The sequence below is a fragment of the Drosophila subpulchrella genome, chromosome 2R (assembly GCF_014743375.2).
Source record: "Drosophila subpulchrella strain 33 F10 #4 breed RU33 chromosome 2R, RU_Dsub_v1.1 Primary Assembly, whole genome shotgun sequence".
In the NCBI taxonomy this organism is placed as follows: domain Eukaryota; kingdom Metazoa; phylum Arthropoda; class Insecta; order Diptera; family Drosophilidae; genus Drosophila; species Drosophila subpulchrella.
The window spans coordinates 22,033,774-22,049,298 of record NC_050611.1 but is presented as its reverse complement, the minus strand read 5'-3'; the positions used below and the strand labels follow the sequence as shown (position 1 = coordinate 22,049,298).

The 15,525-nt window shown below is 37.4% G+C and overlaps 1 protein-coding gene across 1 annotated transcript; it reads right to left on the bottom strand.

Annotated features, from left to right (window-relative positions):
• Positions 1 to 1,599: 1,599 nt before the first annotated feature.
• On the bottom strand, positions 1,600 to 4,504 carry LOC119550185 (protein krueppel). Its single transcript, XM_037858724.1, has 2 exons — positions 4,175 to 4,504; positions 1,600 to 3,633 (listed from the first exon to the last, which is right to left on the bottom strand). Exons 1-2 carry the CDS (start codon positions 4,209 to 4,211, stop codon positions 2,159 to 2,161), a joined length of 1,512 nt encoding a protein of 503 aa, XP_037714652.1. The 5' UTR covers positions 4,212 to 4,504; the 3' UTR covers positions 1,600 to 2,158.
• Between the last annotated feature and the right edge of the window lie 11,021 nt (positions 4,505 to 15,525).

The following is a 15,525-nucleotide window of genomic DNA, read 5'->3' as shown; positions in this document are numbered from 1 at the left end:
TAGCGGGGTTGTTTTTTATAAATTCATAGTAAACATTTTTCGTTTGTTTAACACAATATTGTAATATACATATATATTTTTGTTTGTTTCGCAGACATACAATTTGTTTATAATAACATAATATCTTTTAGTTTTTAATTAATAAATAATGTTAAAGTATATATACGTATTTTTTTAATATATGCATAAAACTGGCGCTCAAATGCCAAATGCAAGTACAACATTAAACTAGAAAAGGAGTAGGTATGTATGACAAAAACTGATAGCTCTGTTTACTTATTATATGCTTACAGACATATCTAATGCAATGATTTCCGTTATTATAAATTATCTAGTTTATATTTAATGATTTTCTGCACGAAGTGCGTGTATGTCTCTAAATGAATAAATATGAAAACCGCAAAACTAAACCAATCTGCGGCTTAACTTTGTATATTTTCGGTTATATCGCACAACTTGAGCTGCAGTTAGATGTATAATTGTAAGTTTATTTACATAAAAATTGACTCTCGTTATTCTAAATATTTAATTACATCTAACGGGTTAAACGAACTACATTTTAGTGTCGAGTATTAATGTACACAATTAATATGGAACATATGTGAGGTTTTTTGTGCAATGCGCTGACTTTCAAAAGATTCGAAATGCGCTCGCTATCTGATTTTATTATTTTTGTAATCTTTTAATCTTGAGGAACTTGTATACCATACATTTGAATGAACAAAGAAAATTACATAATATTTTGTTGCATTTTTATGACTTTAGAACGTACGAACTAAGAGCGCACCGATAAGTTTGGTTGCTTACCGATGAATAGAACCAAAGATTGCACTAAAATTATTATGTAGTGTAAGTTTATTTTGCTATGTACAATTTAAATTATAGTTGATATACATGATAATATTTACACCTAATCCTAGCTCGTCTACTATTCAAAAATCGTTTTTAATTCTAGTTACCTTTAAAATATGCATCAAAATTTGCTTCTCAATTTATTTCTCTAAATGTTGTATATAAATTCAGTTGAATTGTACGATTGCCAAATTGTTGTATGTATATACTGATCAGCTCACAACAATTTCGATACAAAGAGGTATTGGAGGTATTTGGTTATAGCATTTTCTTCCTGTTTACTTGGTTCAAGTCTTACAAATAGAATAAATATTTACGAATATTAAATAAGATAGATTATTATACAGTTATGCATTGAGCTATGTTATTATTAAGATTATTCTTATGGAATACTTTGAAAAGTTCCTAATAGTTTCCAACGATAAACAAAACTATGTTTTTAAAATGGAAGAAGGTGAAATGTAACAGCGCCAGCAGTTATAATTTTTCAATATTTTTGGCATTCCAATAAAAACAAACCAAACAAATAAAATATTGTTATTATACATTTTTAAAAAAATTTATTTTTTCTATTGCATGCAACAACATGTTAACTAAATATACAATTAAATATAAATATAAAATTAAATATTCATTTTTGATACAAATAAAACGAGATTAATTCAGTTACTATGAGCTAATCAATTAAATAATGGTTTAAAATAGTAATGTCAAACAAAACAATTAGCGTAAAAATGTTTTTTATTTATAACTTAAAGTTAATTTTGATTTCATGATTATTGGCATTGTTTTCTTTAAGAATTTGATTAAATAATATTCAAATAAGCGAACGTATTAAATAAAAACTTTTGATAGATTTCATATTTTTTGCTTTTCATTTCATTTGGTTGTGCAATAAAATTTTTGGAGCGCCGTATAATTTACAATTGGCAGCTGCATAAGCTGGATATATACAATTTAAGATACCTTAGAAACATAGGAATTTAACTTAAATTAAGGGTTAAGAATGGCACGACATTTTCGGTTCGATTTGGTGGGGTTTGGCGGCGATAAGCTTATGGCAAGTTTAGCTAATTTTGTACAATTTTGTGTATTTTTTTGTTTTTGATTTATGTGCTATTATTTTACTAATTGTCTATATTTTGTGGATGTTTTAATTCTTGTACTTATCATTAAATTCCTGTTGCAACAATTTTTACTTTCCACTTTGAAATGGCAAAATTTTCAATTTTGTGTGGATCATTGCCAGTCACTTTCATCTAATGAAAACTGATCATGGCTATGTACAATTCAGTGTTGGACTGGTCTAGTGTTGATGATGGCGTAGATAGAGAGCAGCAGCGTCATCCAAGTCATCCAAATCAATGTCTTCGGCTTGTTCGGTAGATCCTACAGAGCGTGGCGAATGCATGCTCAAATCCTCTGGTTCGGTCTGCTCGGGCATGTCACTTGCAACGTGAGGGATTTGAGGAGGCGGTAGGCGAAACACTCGGCGAATATCCTGGGCCTTGCGCCGAGCCATGCTGCTGCTGCAATGCCCATCTACGGAGCTGGCTCCATCCTCAGACAAATCCAATGGAGCTTCGTCCTCCATTGTTCCCTTTTCCAAGTCCACCGACTCTTCCGAACCTCCATAGTTGGCACACATTGCCGCGAATTTATTGGTGGATGACTCGAGAGCCATCGCGGTGACGGTCATGGGGTAATCTCCACTCATGGCTGGTGACAGAGCGGGAGTAGGCGGCGACTGGATGCCACACTTGTGATTCATCAGATGATGGCGCCGTCGGAACTTCATGTGGCAGCGTTCGCACTCGAACGGCTTTTCGCCATTGTGGACCAGCATGTGGGACTTGAGTTGATTGGAGTCACTGAATTTGCCGTCGCAGATTTCGCAAGTATAGGGACGCTCTCCGGTGTGGACTCGCAAATGGCGTCTAAGATTGGCCACCTGAACGAATTGACGATCGCAGTGCGAGCAATGATAGGGCTTCTCTCCAGTATGCAGACGCATGTGGGTTTTTAGATGGTGATCACGGGTAAAGCGTTTGTGACACTCCGGGCATTCGAAAGGCTTCTCACCGGTGTGTGTGCGTTCGTGGTTCTGCAGTACGTGCTTGTACCCAAAGCTGCGGGAGCAGATTTTGCAGGTGAAGCTCTTGTCCCGAGATGGATCCTTGGAGACAGCACCGCCCGCGGCATTTCCACCCGCTCCCTCGTGCGTGGAATTGGGGGAGCTGCCACTGGAAGGTGGGGAAATCGGACCTCCTGGTGTGTGGTATAGATCGTTTACACTCATGCTTATCTCGGTCTGGAACTCCTTCTTCACAGACAACTTGCGAGTCTTCTTCGCAGGCTCATGGAGCTGGGGAGTGCTGTTGGGTGAACTCAGTGGATGTTTGCCACTGCCCAAAGGTGTGGACATCGGCGAGTGCGGACTGGCTGGCGGCGAATGCAAATGTGTGCCTTGGGGCGGTAGTGACTGTTGAGCAGCCCAAGCCCCGAACAAAGCCGCAGGATTGTGTGGGAACAGAGTGTTGGCCAAAGTAGTCATGGGCAGCTGGGCCATGAAAGCAGCAGCCTGGCGATTTGCAGCCAGGAGTTGAGTGGGTGAGAGCATTCCGAAAGCTGAGGCAGCAGCCGCCTGTTGGAGACCCATACCCGGGTACATTGCTGCGGCGCTGGTAGCTGATGTGTTGGCCGACATGGGGGGCGATAGCGACATGGAACGGTCAACAGCGACGTCCTCCCGCTTAATGCCAGCTAATGCAGCAGCTATGTCTGAGAAAAAATTAAATTACAAATTAGTTGACTGCTAACAATAGTTAAAATAAAGGTTGATCTAACTGAGTATGGGTACTTTAAAGGATGAGCTACAGAAGTGGTTCTTCCTAAGAGAAAAAGTTTATAAGAGCAAAAATTGCACATATGTTACATGTGTGAGAGAAGGTTTCATGCTCTCGGTACTCTTTTTTGGCTCCTCTCTGTTTGGGGCTCGCTACCATTTGTTTTGGTGGGTTAAGAGTTAGGTGCCGGTTTCTGGGCAAACTTGTAAACAAAGCCTAATTGATCAATATGTGTGGACGTGCGTTTATGTATAAGCACAAAAAAAATATACATGTGTATGAGTTGGTAAAAATGGCGTTTTACCCATTAACTTAAAGACGGGGCGACGTTTACTACAAAGTCGTGGAGTAAGCTCTTTAATCCAAAAACTTCGCGAGCAACGAGTGAAATTATCAAACAATTTAAGACTGTGAAACACCGACTTTCAGGGAGTTGAATTAAAGGAAGATTTATATCAATCTTGCCTTATACTTACTTCGTGTTTGCGCGTCCTGAAGCATTGATATGGCCATCAATGTGTTTTTTCTGTGTTTGTTCCTTTAATTTCGTCTTCACCAAAGCAAATACACTTTGAATATTCGCTGAATAAGTTGTTGTTTTAAATTCTTAGACAACAAATTTTCATTTGAGCAACTTGTGCACTTTTAAGGATATGAAATATTTCTTTCACGCACTTTTGTACTTTGAGGTAGAGAGTTTCACTGATTTTTCCTTTTTATAAAAGTTCACCGATTTTGCAAAATGAGGTAGTTGTAATTTGATTAGGATTATTTTATTCGCGTTTGTGTGTGGCACAACAAATGGTTGTTCCTCTCACTGACAGAGCCAAATCACGACTGATACAAATTCGCTGCGTGAGCTAACTATAAGTACGCTCTGCCTCGGCGAATGAATCTCACTCACCCTCATCCGTACGCACACTGGCACTCAATTCGCTCTCCCGCTCACACGCACGCAAACACGGCGAAAGCGAAAAACGATCCCCAGACCCGAAGCAGGTAAAGTAAAAACTGGGCACTCCGTTCGTTGAGTTGAGTTATTCTCATCGGTTTCTTTTTTTACCTAAAGTGCTGAATTTTCATATGCAAATTGGTGGGACAGAGACAGCCAGTGATACATTTCTATGCCGAAGCCATAGTTGACTTAAGTCCAATATTCGGTGCGGTTTTTTAACATGAGATGCTGGTGAGAAATATCTTTAGCTAGCTCAATACAGACTTTTATGACCTGTGCGTTTTTTGTCAGCCATAAAACGTAAAAAATCAAAACTATGTGTTGTCCATGCCATGAAAGGGCATTAAAAACTTATTACCACTTCCGCTCTTGTTTTTTAGAGCCTTCATAAAAACAACACTAGAAGGACATTTAAAGTGGAAAAAGGATCAGATGCGAGCTATTTTAAGACGAGAATCGAGAGAACTCAAAAAACTCTCACTCAGATGCTCTTTAGCCATTTCCCCTTTCAACATTCGAGTGGTATATAAAACTAAACTGGCGAAGGGGGATGAACGCCAACTGAGCCAAAAGTAAGAAAAAGAGATGTCATGGACGGGGTTGAAATTCAAGCGTGCGCTGTAAGAGTGAACAGGAAGTAAACAAAACATCAGCTCACCGAGTCTCCAAAGCAGGAAAAGGGAACTGAGATGTTTTTACAAATGGCCCGAGTGAGTTTTTTACCTTTCCTTACAGCCTGTTGAGCAAAGCCACAAAAAAGTGGAAGTTCTGTTTAATGTGTAATTAATTATTGGCACACGACTAAAAAACAAATCGTAAATAAGGAACTAGTAAAAAACATATTCAGGTAGAAGCATATATGTACAAGTCATAAAAAGAGTCGAGAAGCTGAAGCGTCGGAATTCATCTTCGTGCGTGGATGTTCTCAGTGAGTTTTGCGGATTGACTTTCAAATGGTTTTATGTAGATTTTTATGGCAAGGACATGCTGTGCTGAACTTATGTTGAAAATGGGTCTAGATCGGTATTTTGGGTTTTGTAGGTAGGCCAAGGACGCGCAGAACTCGCCGGGCGGTTAATGCGAACTACCGTGGATTTTTCGAAAGTGAAATCAAACAATAGCCGAACGGGACACATATATCCTTGCTCTGCATAATGTTACGTAAAATTCGAATGGTTTTTGTCATCGAATGAGCACAGTCGGCTTCAGCGAAAGATTTTCACAAATATAAAATTCGCAGAAGGCATTAAACAATACTCGAGCACCCATAACTGACCCTATTGATAAGCGTTTCTGGGGTTTCGGGCTGGACCGACCGGTTCCAGAACATCTTCAGATTATACCCAGGTTCGAGGATTAGTCAGAAAATTTTTTGGCATGTTTGCTTGATAAGCGGTGTACGGCTTGATATTGAGAAAGCAACTTAAGCTCAACTGATTTTAATAAGATCCGGGCCTTATCTCTTATGACTTTGTCGGCAATCAGTAAACTAGAATATTATCATGAGTGGAAGAAAAGTAGTATAGATTTAGAATGGCAAAGCTGACCAAAATTATTCGACAACGACTTTCACACGTGCTAGGTAGTTTATGTGTAAGTGGGGCAGTAGTGCGTAGAAAAGTGCGTATGGTCCAGTCTGTTGATAAGGTTCAAGCTGGGGTAACTAACCTCGGGTAACAAATTATTTTCTTTATTTCTTAAAATAAAGTACCTACAATTTATTTTCATAATGGTTACGTCATTTTCGTGTTGTTCCTTTCGTAGTTGTAAATTAATACATCGTATTCGACTATGTCCACAGTTATCCTAAAAGCGTCTGGTTTCATTTTAAGAAAACATATTAACCCCTGTAGCCCCTAAAAAAGAAGGCGCAAAGAGAGAAAAGGCAAACAAAAATGAAAACTTCACTTTTTTCCGAAAAAAAGAGACAAAATTGGAACAAATATTCGAATTGAAAACGAGGGCTGTCAACAAAAACGCAATTGTTAAAGAAAAAGGGGGAAACGCGAAAAAAATAGAAATGAAGATCTAAAGCATCGAATGCAACGCATGCACTTTGAAGCATCCCTAGGGTGCATCATAGGGGTTTTTAATTGTTTGGCAACCCATAAGTGTGCCCACAATTTTTTAGCAATTTGTAACACTCGATCGGTTTTTGTTAAATTTTTTTTTGAGGGTTTGGTTTGTTGATTTATAGTAAATCGGGTAGTACCGATAAAATCGTTGAAGGTGGTTGCCACATGCGCACACTTAGCGAAAATTGAACACCGCTTGTAAAATTCATTATGGGCCCATGATTTGTTAGTAATCCTTAGAGTGTTGCGACCAGGATTGAAGTTGTTCGAATACTTACCTTTAACCACCCGCTAATCGGCTATCCTAATCCGCGGATGAAAACTGCGCAATCTTAGCTTGGCATCGTTAAGTTGAAAATCTTTTTAAATCTAATAATCAATGCGATGGAAAACCCCTTTCAGATGATCTTGAGGGGAATTCTCGAACTCTTAGAACAGCGATTAAGAGTCCAGCAACCTGGATTAAGAAAAGCTTAAGCCTGTAGCAAGTAATATTGCATTTCCTGAATAATGATGTTTGGCTACTTATACATAAGTATCCACCCTTATCTTCGTTTTTATAACGTCTTTAGCAGCATCCCTAAAAGAAAGTTATCTGTTTTTTACGGACTCGGCGTACCCGCGGCACGCGTTCTGAAAAGGGACCGGACAACATTTTTTATCGACTTAACGAGTACAAGCCGAAGTCATGCCAAGCGCATGCAAGATCATCTCAAGGGCAAGGGTTAATGGAGAATATGACTTGAACGAATTAGTCGCTTACAAGCGTATTTGCCTAATCCTGGTAATATAATCATGAACTTAAGATTACCTATCTTTTCTATGAAAACGTGAAATCACATTCAGAGGACGGATTACTAAGTAAATTTTACGAACAGCAAAAAAGATAAAGGAAAATCGGACTTTATAAGGTTAAAAAAATTATTGATTAAAGGAATGATATTCGTTAAATATTTGTGAATTTAAAGCATATTTAGGGCAAGTAACTAGCCCCCACTCTCGGAAGACTTAACTTAATTTACTACTACTGTTTTTGCTGCACATGACCAGGAAATGGAAGCAAGTCACTGTACGCGTTCTTATAAGTAATTTTTTAAATAACTATTTTTACAATAGTTTACTTCATTCAGAGTCAGGTTCAATAAACGATCGATACCCATGATTTGGCCAGTTAAAAAACTCTAAACATCCATAAACTCGCAGGTAGAACGACTAGCAATGAAAAATCATTAAAAAACGGAAGTACTTCCTTGTAAAAAAACGCAACCGCTTGCATTCGTAAAAAAGTCAAGTCGATGTTATAAAAATGTTTGGGAAAGAGTGAGATAGAATATTGAAGTAGGAATTATCCTATGCGGCGAATTCGTTTAGGATACAGGATGGCATGCAAATGATCAAAATAGATGGCCTGGCCGTGTTTATGATGCAAGGACCCTTCGTCATACGACATTCCTAAGCCGGATTTAGTTCAGTTTCGCATATTTTTTGCATTGTTTTGCGTTTGCCTATTTTTTGTTGTTTTTAAGTGAAATTTGACTTCTTAATTGCCGACAAACCCAAGGCTGGTATACTTACTACCTGGGACAACAACTAGTCGCGGGTTCAAGGGGCAAGGAAGGAACCCACGCTTACAGGTAGATCGATTTCTTGCATTGCAGTCTGCCCTGCTTAGTGTATTTAGGAATTCCATAATTATGATCCTCATTCGGCCCATAGGCCTGCCTTCTTGCGAATTGAAGGAAATGAAAAAACAAAGCAGGCTGAGTCGCGAAAAAAATCGCGCCGCGCTCTAAGCCGGAGATTAACCGAGGGAATTAAGGAAAATCCGTCAATATTACGCCCCTTTGCAGGGGATCAAGCTTAATCACCTTGCTTAAGACAGGATTATTTGTCTGAAAAAATTTAATCCGTTTTTGAAGGTAGACGTAATATTTTTTCTATCCTAATCCAGTGTCCAGCTGCTTAAAAGAGGTAAAAGTCTGAAAAAGAAAAAATAAATTGTAGCAAATTGCTTTTTACGATCACGCATGGCGAAAAAGTTGAATCCCTGGATTAAGTTAAACCAGTTGGCAAGATCAGTTGACCTGAGCAGGTAACTCGCTCATTTCCATCCCGGAAAATGTTGCTTAGCTACTGATCCAGTGATTAAGCTGGGATTATAGTTAACTTAAGGAGCCCGATTAGACTTGATCCACGATAAGCGCCAGGACACTTCGGGTCCGTGGCGCAATAAGAAAACCGCATTTCCGCAGATCATGATTAATCTGAGGATTAAAACTCAGGGCCCATTTGGAAATTGTGTTAAGCGTTTCCGTTTTTTAAAAAAGGATTATGTGAGGGGAAAGGGAATATAATCAATGGGATTCTATTGATAAGGGGTATTTTTAAAAGTCATCTGGGTAAAAGTAAAAATCCTTGTCACCAGCAAAAACCAGAAAAGCTTAGTGACGAATGATTGTAACGTACTGAATAAAATAAACATGAAACACGTAGCCGGCTAAAAGTAAACATTTGAAACTGAAAAAAACCTTTAAATTAAAATTCGGTCGTGAAGATATAACTTGACACCTTTTGTAGATCTTCCTTTCTAAATAAGTGTACAGTGGTCGGCATAAGTATTTTGACAAAATAAAAGTTAAGTATACTCATAACTTGAATTTACTTCTTGTAAACTATAGGCATCAATGGAAAGGTAATTTCAATGCCGTTTGAATGATACAATACATTTCTTTACCCATTCAGTACTTATTGAAAAGGACGAATTTGTGTAAATCAACTTTGAAATTAAAAAAAAAAACTTTTTTCCTCGTCTTGAAAACTTAAATTTTTTGATGCAAAAAGTTTCTTCAAACAAAAATAATAGTAACTGCAAAAAGAATTTTTCAAATATCATTTTGCTTATATTTTTTATGAATTTTTGAAAATGCTTAAAAACAGGCATTTGAGCCATATTTTTGTCTTTTTCATACAAATTTTTTCCGACATTGTCACTTTCAAAAAATCATAAAAAATATAAGCAAAATGATATTTGAAAAATTCTTTTTGCAGTTACTATTATTTTTGTTTGAAGAAACTTTTTGCATCAAAAAATTTAAGTTTTCAAGACGAGGAAAAAAGTTTTTTTTTTTAATTTCAAAGTTGATTTACACAAATTCGTCCTTTTCAATAAGTACTGAATGGGTAAAGAAATGTATTGTATCATTCAAACGGCATTGAAATTACCTTTCCATTGATGCCTATAGTTTACAAGAAGTAAATTCAAGTTATGAGTATACTTAACTTTTATTTTGTCAAAATACTTATGCCGACCACTGTATATCTGTTATTTACAGATATTACAGATTTACAAATAAGCCATAATACCAGATAAAACTGAAACATTTTAAAATGTAGTTGTAAAACCAAATTTGTATTAAGCATTTTGGTTTTTAAAATGTATTTACCTTTATTTTGCATTTTATACTATTGCCTGTCCATGACTTATTGAACAAATTATTTTTCTTTACAAATATTTTTATAAAGGCGGTACGATTCGTTAACTGACTGGTATTGATTTTATCAACGGCATGTTGTTACAAAGTTATATATTCGCGGGTTAAATTCTCAAAATATATTTTGGCGTGCAACCTCCATCAGTGTCCTTTTACTTTTAATCTGCAAAAATGTAGCTCCCAGATGTATAATTGGCAAACGAATTTCGCGTTTTTTGTCCCTGGAGCCGTTTTCTTATCATTTAAGTAGCGTTGGCCGCTGGGCCTGACACGCAACTTTTGCCTTATGAGCACTTGGATTCTTATCAAGCTCTGTGCCCGCTTTCTTTCTTGCACTACAATGCTAAGCTTAATTATATTAGACAAAAATACCGACAACAACATTAAATCTGCTGTGAGCAACATAAATTTGGCGAGTTGAAACGCAGCGTCAAGATCAAGGATTTTGCTATGCTTATCAGTAGGTCGTACAATGCACCCGGAGCGCATTTTAGTCAACCAGGCTGTTATCAGCGCCAAAGCTATTTGTTTTTTAAAGAACTCTGCCAGAACCTCCTTTCGTTCGTGAAAGAGTGGGGGAACGGCATAAATTCATATTCACATGGCAACAGAAATCGCCTGAGAATGTCACGTAGGCAGTAATCGATTAATCCGTGAAATATAAAGAACATAAGTAGAATGGAAACAATAAAAGCCCTTCAATTTGTCAAGTAATTGGTCTGTTTGTTAATTTCAGCAAATAATAAAAATGGGTTTTCTTATAAAACCTATTTTGTACATTTATATCTGAGAAACAAAATAGGAGGTGTTAAGTACAAACTTTTTTTTTAAAGACATGAACAATGTACATTGTACATACAATACTGATGTTCATGTCACTGTATAAATAATACCCACAAAACCGAAACAACCTGAAATAACATATAAAGAAACCACAAATTCGGAATAAAATACTTATTACATATACTTTTTAACCAGGGTGCGGGGATCTATTCCCCTATATCGCATCACACCGACCTTCACCCCACACACCCGTGGATCCGCGCATGATTCAGACCTATGCCTTATTCTTTTTAACCAAAGTGCGGGGATCTATCCCCTATATTACACAACACCCACCAGACCTATGCTGGCAAAAACGCATCGGAACCCCAAAGATTATTTGCTGTTCATCCGATCAAAGCAAATTCAATCTGGGGAAGATAACGCCTAATTTCAGTCACGGCCGTTCATGGCAACGGAACGCGGCTTTAAAATCAGCGCCTGAAATGAAAAGGTGCTATGAGGATGTTGACATGATGTCAGTCATATGTTCGCAAGTCAATCCAATTAAACAAAACCACGTAGTGGAAACCACAAAAAAGTTGAGGCGTGTCAGGATAATCAGGCGGCGATTGTTTGGCAATTAGACAGTAGGGAAGTCGTAGAAAAGTTACCTAAACAAACTCAAGACAAGCATTAAAATTACAAAAAACAGAAAAGTATCGCATTGCACATTTGAGCAGCTTTTCGAGTCAAAACTTGAGGGTTGGATAAGTCCTTTGTTTGTTAGCATTGCCTGTCAGCAGGGCTGATCTAACTCTTGTCATTTCTTTAAAGTAAATTTGCAAAAATGAAGCTGTAAATTGCATTGATTTCTTGTTGACAGCTGGACGACAATTGACATGACGAGGGGTGGGAATTACGGCCACACGCATATAGCCAGACCCCGAGTTGAAGCCGGTATTTGTAAGCGTAGGTTGTCAACAAGCGCGCCAAATAGCAATTTTTAACGGCCAATCCTTTTTAGGCTCTGGTCAAAATCAATTAATCAAATAGATTGCCACCTACAACAAATAAAGTAAGTCCCTGAGGGTCATTAAATCAAACTACATGATTTATGGATATCGAAGGAAGTAGCTCCTTTTCTTTTCTTGTGCTTGAAGAATTGTATATTTCACAAGGTTCCGATGTGCATTTTTTCTCTTGTCACTGGCCTTTAGTTTTGTTTAGATCGGGAATCGGGCCAGACCATTAAAAATTTACAAGGACTCCCAGCCAGTTGGCTAACTTTCTTGCTGGCAGATTCATTAATCATAATTTTGGCCTGGCCCACTTCAATAGACTGTTTATTTCAGGTTATTTGACGTTACCCAACAAAAGACTAAATCGTACACTACAGTTGAAAAATTTTCAATGCCTAAGAAAATTGTTGGTTTTTGATATTGCGGCACTCTGTTAAAAATTCTTGTCATGCTGCTTCGGTTTAGTTAGTCAACTTTTCCCAATGAGAAAATGCAGTAGAGATCTGCCTTTCTTATTATCTTAGCAATTTTCCAAGCACGAAGCAGATGTGCACTTTTGTTTCATTATTTATGAAACCCAAAAATCTAATGTTAATGATATATAACAAACAACAGTTACAGCCCGATACGGAATAGTATCAAGAAATGATCCATTGCCTGGGGACTGGATCAGAAAACCTGCCAAACTGGCGCATATACAGATATTTCTAGGCATGATTGAGAAAACTGTATTCATTTTTTGTGTTATTCTGTTAAGTACCTTACCATTTTGTGTGAACACGTTTTTTCTATGGTCCATGCAACTAATTGACATGTCACCTGTATCATTTACATAAATTATCGATTTGCCGGTTGATTCTTACGTGATATTACAGAAACTTATCATCCCTATATTTCAACAAGATTATCCTTTCATATATTTTTTTTTGATCCACCGCGCAGGACTTATTTATGTTGCCCTCTAGACCTCTTTTTGTGACAAGTAGCTTAAACATGGTACAAATTTTTCTTAGATCTGTACCGCAATCCTTTCAGTTGTTGAATAAGCACGTATTCGTATTGGAGTTTGTTCTGAATTGTGGAGGAAATGTAAACCATTCCTTATGTGTAATCGATGACACTTGCAAAATGTTAAATTATAGTAGAATTCCGATTTTACCACGCAAGTCAACCTACGGAAAAATGAGGTACAAGCAACGATAATCAGAAAAGTATTTTTACAAAAATGGATGGTAAATGGGCTGACGGGGTTTCGATGCGAGTCGAGGGAAGCATCACGATAACCCAAAGTCAGTCTGGTCAGTGATTGTCGGTGAAAGCAAATGCATTTCCGGCTATGTTTACTCAATTGCAATTTCAATCGACTGTCACCGACTAAGCGACAGATAAGCAATGAGAAATTTCCATGGCGGTAGGGGAGACCGGGGTGGAGATGTATTTTTAAAATATTGTTATTGAATAGGCAAATTAAAATGTTGCTGAACTTGGCCTCTTTGTGTAGGTAATGTCAATGCGTGTCTTATCACTTTAAAACCACTCTAAAAGTGACTGGACATGTGGTTAGCTTATATGTTTATTTGCTGTGTGGCGCCAGTCAAAAGGGGACTAATGAACTTAACCTAGCACGGTAATGGCTGATTTTGATTGAGGCCTGAGGTAAGCTTCGTACCTCAAAATAAATTTTGTATATCTCTTCTTCGGCTCATCAGATTGTAACCAACGCAAATCCTTTGCAATTTCGCCAATAGAAAATTCCGGTTACCTGCAAATGAAAATAAAAAACAAAATTGACCCTAATCTGAGATGCCCCAGGAACCCACGCAAACTATGTTCAATCTTGCGCAAAGGGATAACAAATTTTAAGCACATGGGACGGCAGGATATCTTTTGCCGGCCTTCTGACCAGGGTGCTGTTGGTGAGAAGCGAAGACGAAGAATGTGCGCACTGAGGCAAGCATGCAAAATGTGAGGACTGCCTTCCTTAATAAGGAAAACAAGTTCATGCGGTAGAAAACACATATGCCTCGTTGAATTTTATTTTTTCTAGTTCTTGTTTGTTAAGCGAAGGTTCTCGTCCTTATCCCTCGAACAGAAACCCGACACTTGGGTAACTAGGACATAAAACACAAATAAATCAGAGAGGCGCTCGATAAAAGTAAAAACCATTTCCGGTATCAGCGTGTAGTCCAGGCAACTTTCGATTTCGATTGTGTATCAGGCGCAGGGAGATTTTCTATAATTTCCACGTCAAATCGAGCACAATAGAGGGGCGAGGCACGCCCCTAAAACATTCAAATTTCATTTCCGCGTAGGCAGGTCCCTGGGTAACGATTAAACGATCAAATTTGTGGTTTGAAAAATGAAATCGAAATTTCCGGCTGTGTATTGTGTTTTTATAATGATCACTTATCATATTGCAAAAAAGGTGAAAGTAGATTTTATTAGAAAGTAATGTGCGGTTTTACTGATCTTCATTCTGAAATTTCGTTGTAACCATTTTGTAAGATGGCCCGCATAAAGCAAATGCTTGTTTAAATTAAACTAGCATATCCGTAGTGACAATTCTCATTGTTGTTCATCCCCGAATGGCTAGACATTTAAATTGAATCTAACTAAATATTTCCGTCCATGGCCATTTTCGATCAATTAATTTTTACCAGGGCTCACATAGATGCTAATTTACTGTGAATAGGCAATCTGGCGAAGCCATTATTATCAATCAAGCGGCAAGGGTACATAAACATCGACTTGCCAAAGCTAGCTTCTCTTTTGTTGAAAATCAAAAAACTAAGCTGTTCTTGAAGTACGTTGATTTTGGAGATATTGCACTTTAAAAATGTATTGTTTGTCATTAGTTATTTGGCACTCTTCAAGGCACTCATTTTGGATTAAAACTGATTTTGACATACGCTTAAAATGTATCCGCCATACAAAATTGAATAGAACGCTTCAGCTACCCTTTCAGTTCATTGAAACTATGTCGTCAAATACTATAGTATCATTCGATCAAGATCAAAGTAATTCGATCAATACACCAACCGTTTCACATTCAGACGTATTTTCTGTATTTCTTAATCCTGTTCTGCGGAGTAAAACATAAAAATATCGAATAACTCCTAGCCGTTCCCATAAAAAAAGAGCAAATTCAATGAACCTGCTACCGATCTTATCTAGTGGTTGTGAGTCATTTCATCGGGCATTTCGAAATTGTGAAAAGCATTTGTAGCCTTATATTTATTTTGTACACGATGTTCCTATGTTTACCATGGATTATATTAAATATTATTTGTTAGGAATTTTTTTGAGTACGAAATTTATTTTTTATGGAGTTCTTTTAAACGACCCATAAAATGCACTACTTAAATAACATAGGAGTCATCCGAAAATTCTTTACTTTATGTCCTGAAAGCCTTGCCTACTGTATAGAAATACAAAGAGTAACTCCTTTGTCTGGACTTCAGCTATTCTTCATGTCCGCCTTGTCAGATTTCAAACGCTTTTGTTTGCTAACTACGTTGTCCA

Excerpts from the sequence above, each read along its gene's own strand:
- LOC119550185 (XM_037858724.1), bottom strand. The coding sequence starts at position 4,211 with ATGGCCATATCAATGCTTCAGGACGCGCAAACACGAA. Across the intron at positions 3,634-4,174 it reads TCAGGACGCGCAAACACGAA|ACATAGCTGCTGCATTAGCT; the intron begins GTAAGTATAAGG and ends ATTTTTTCTCAG.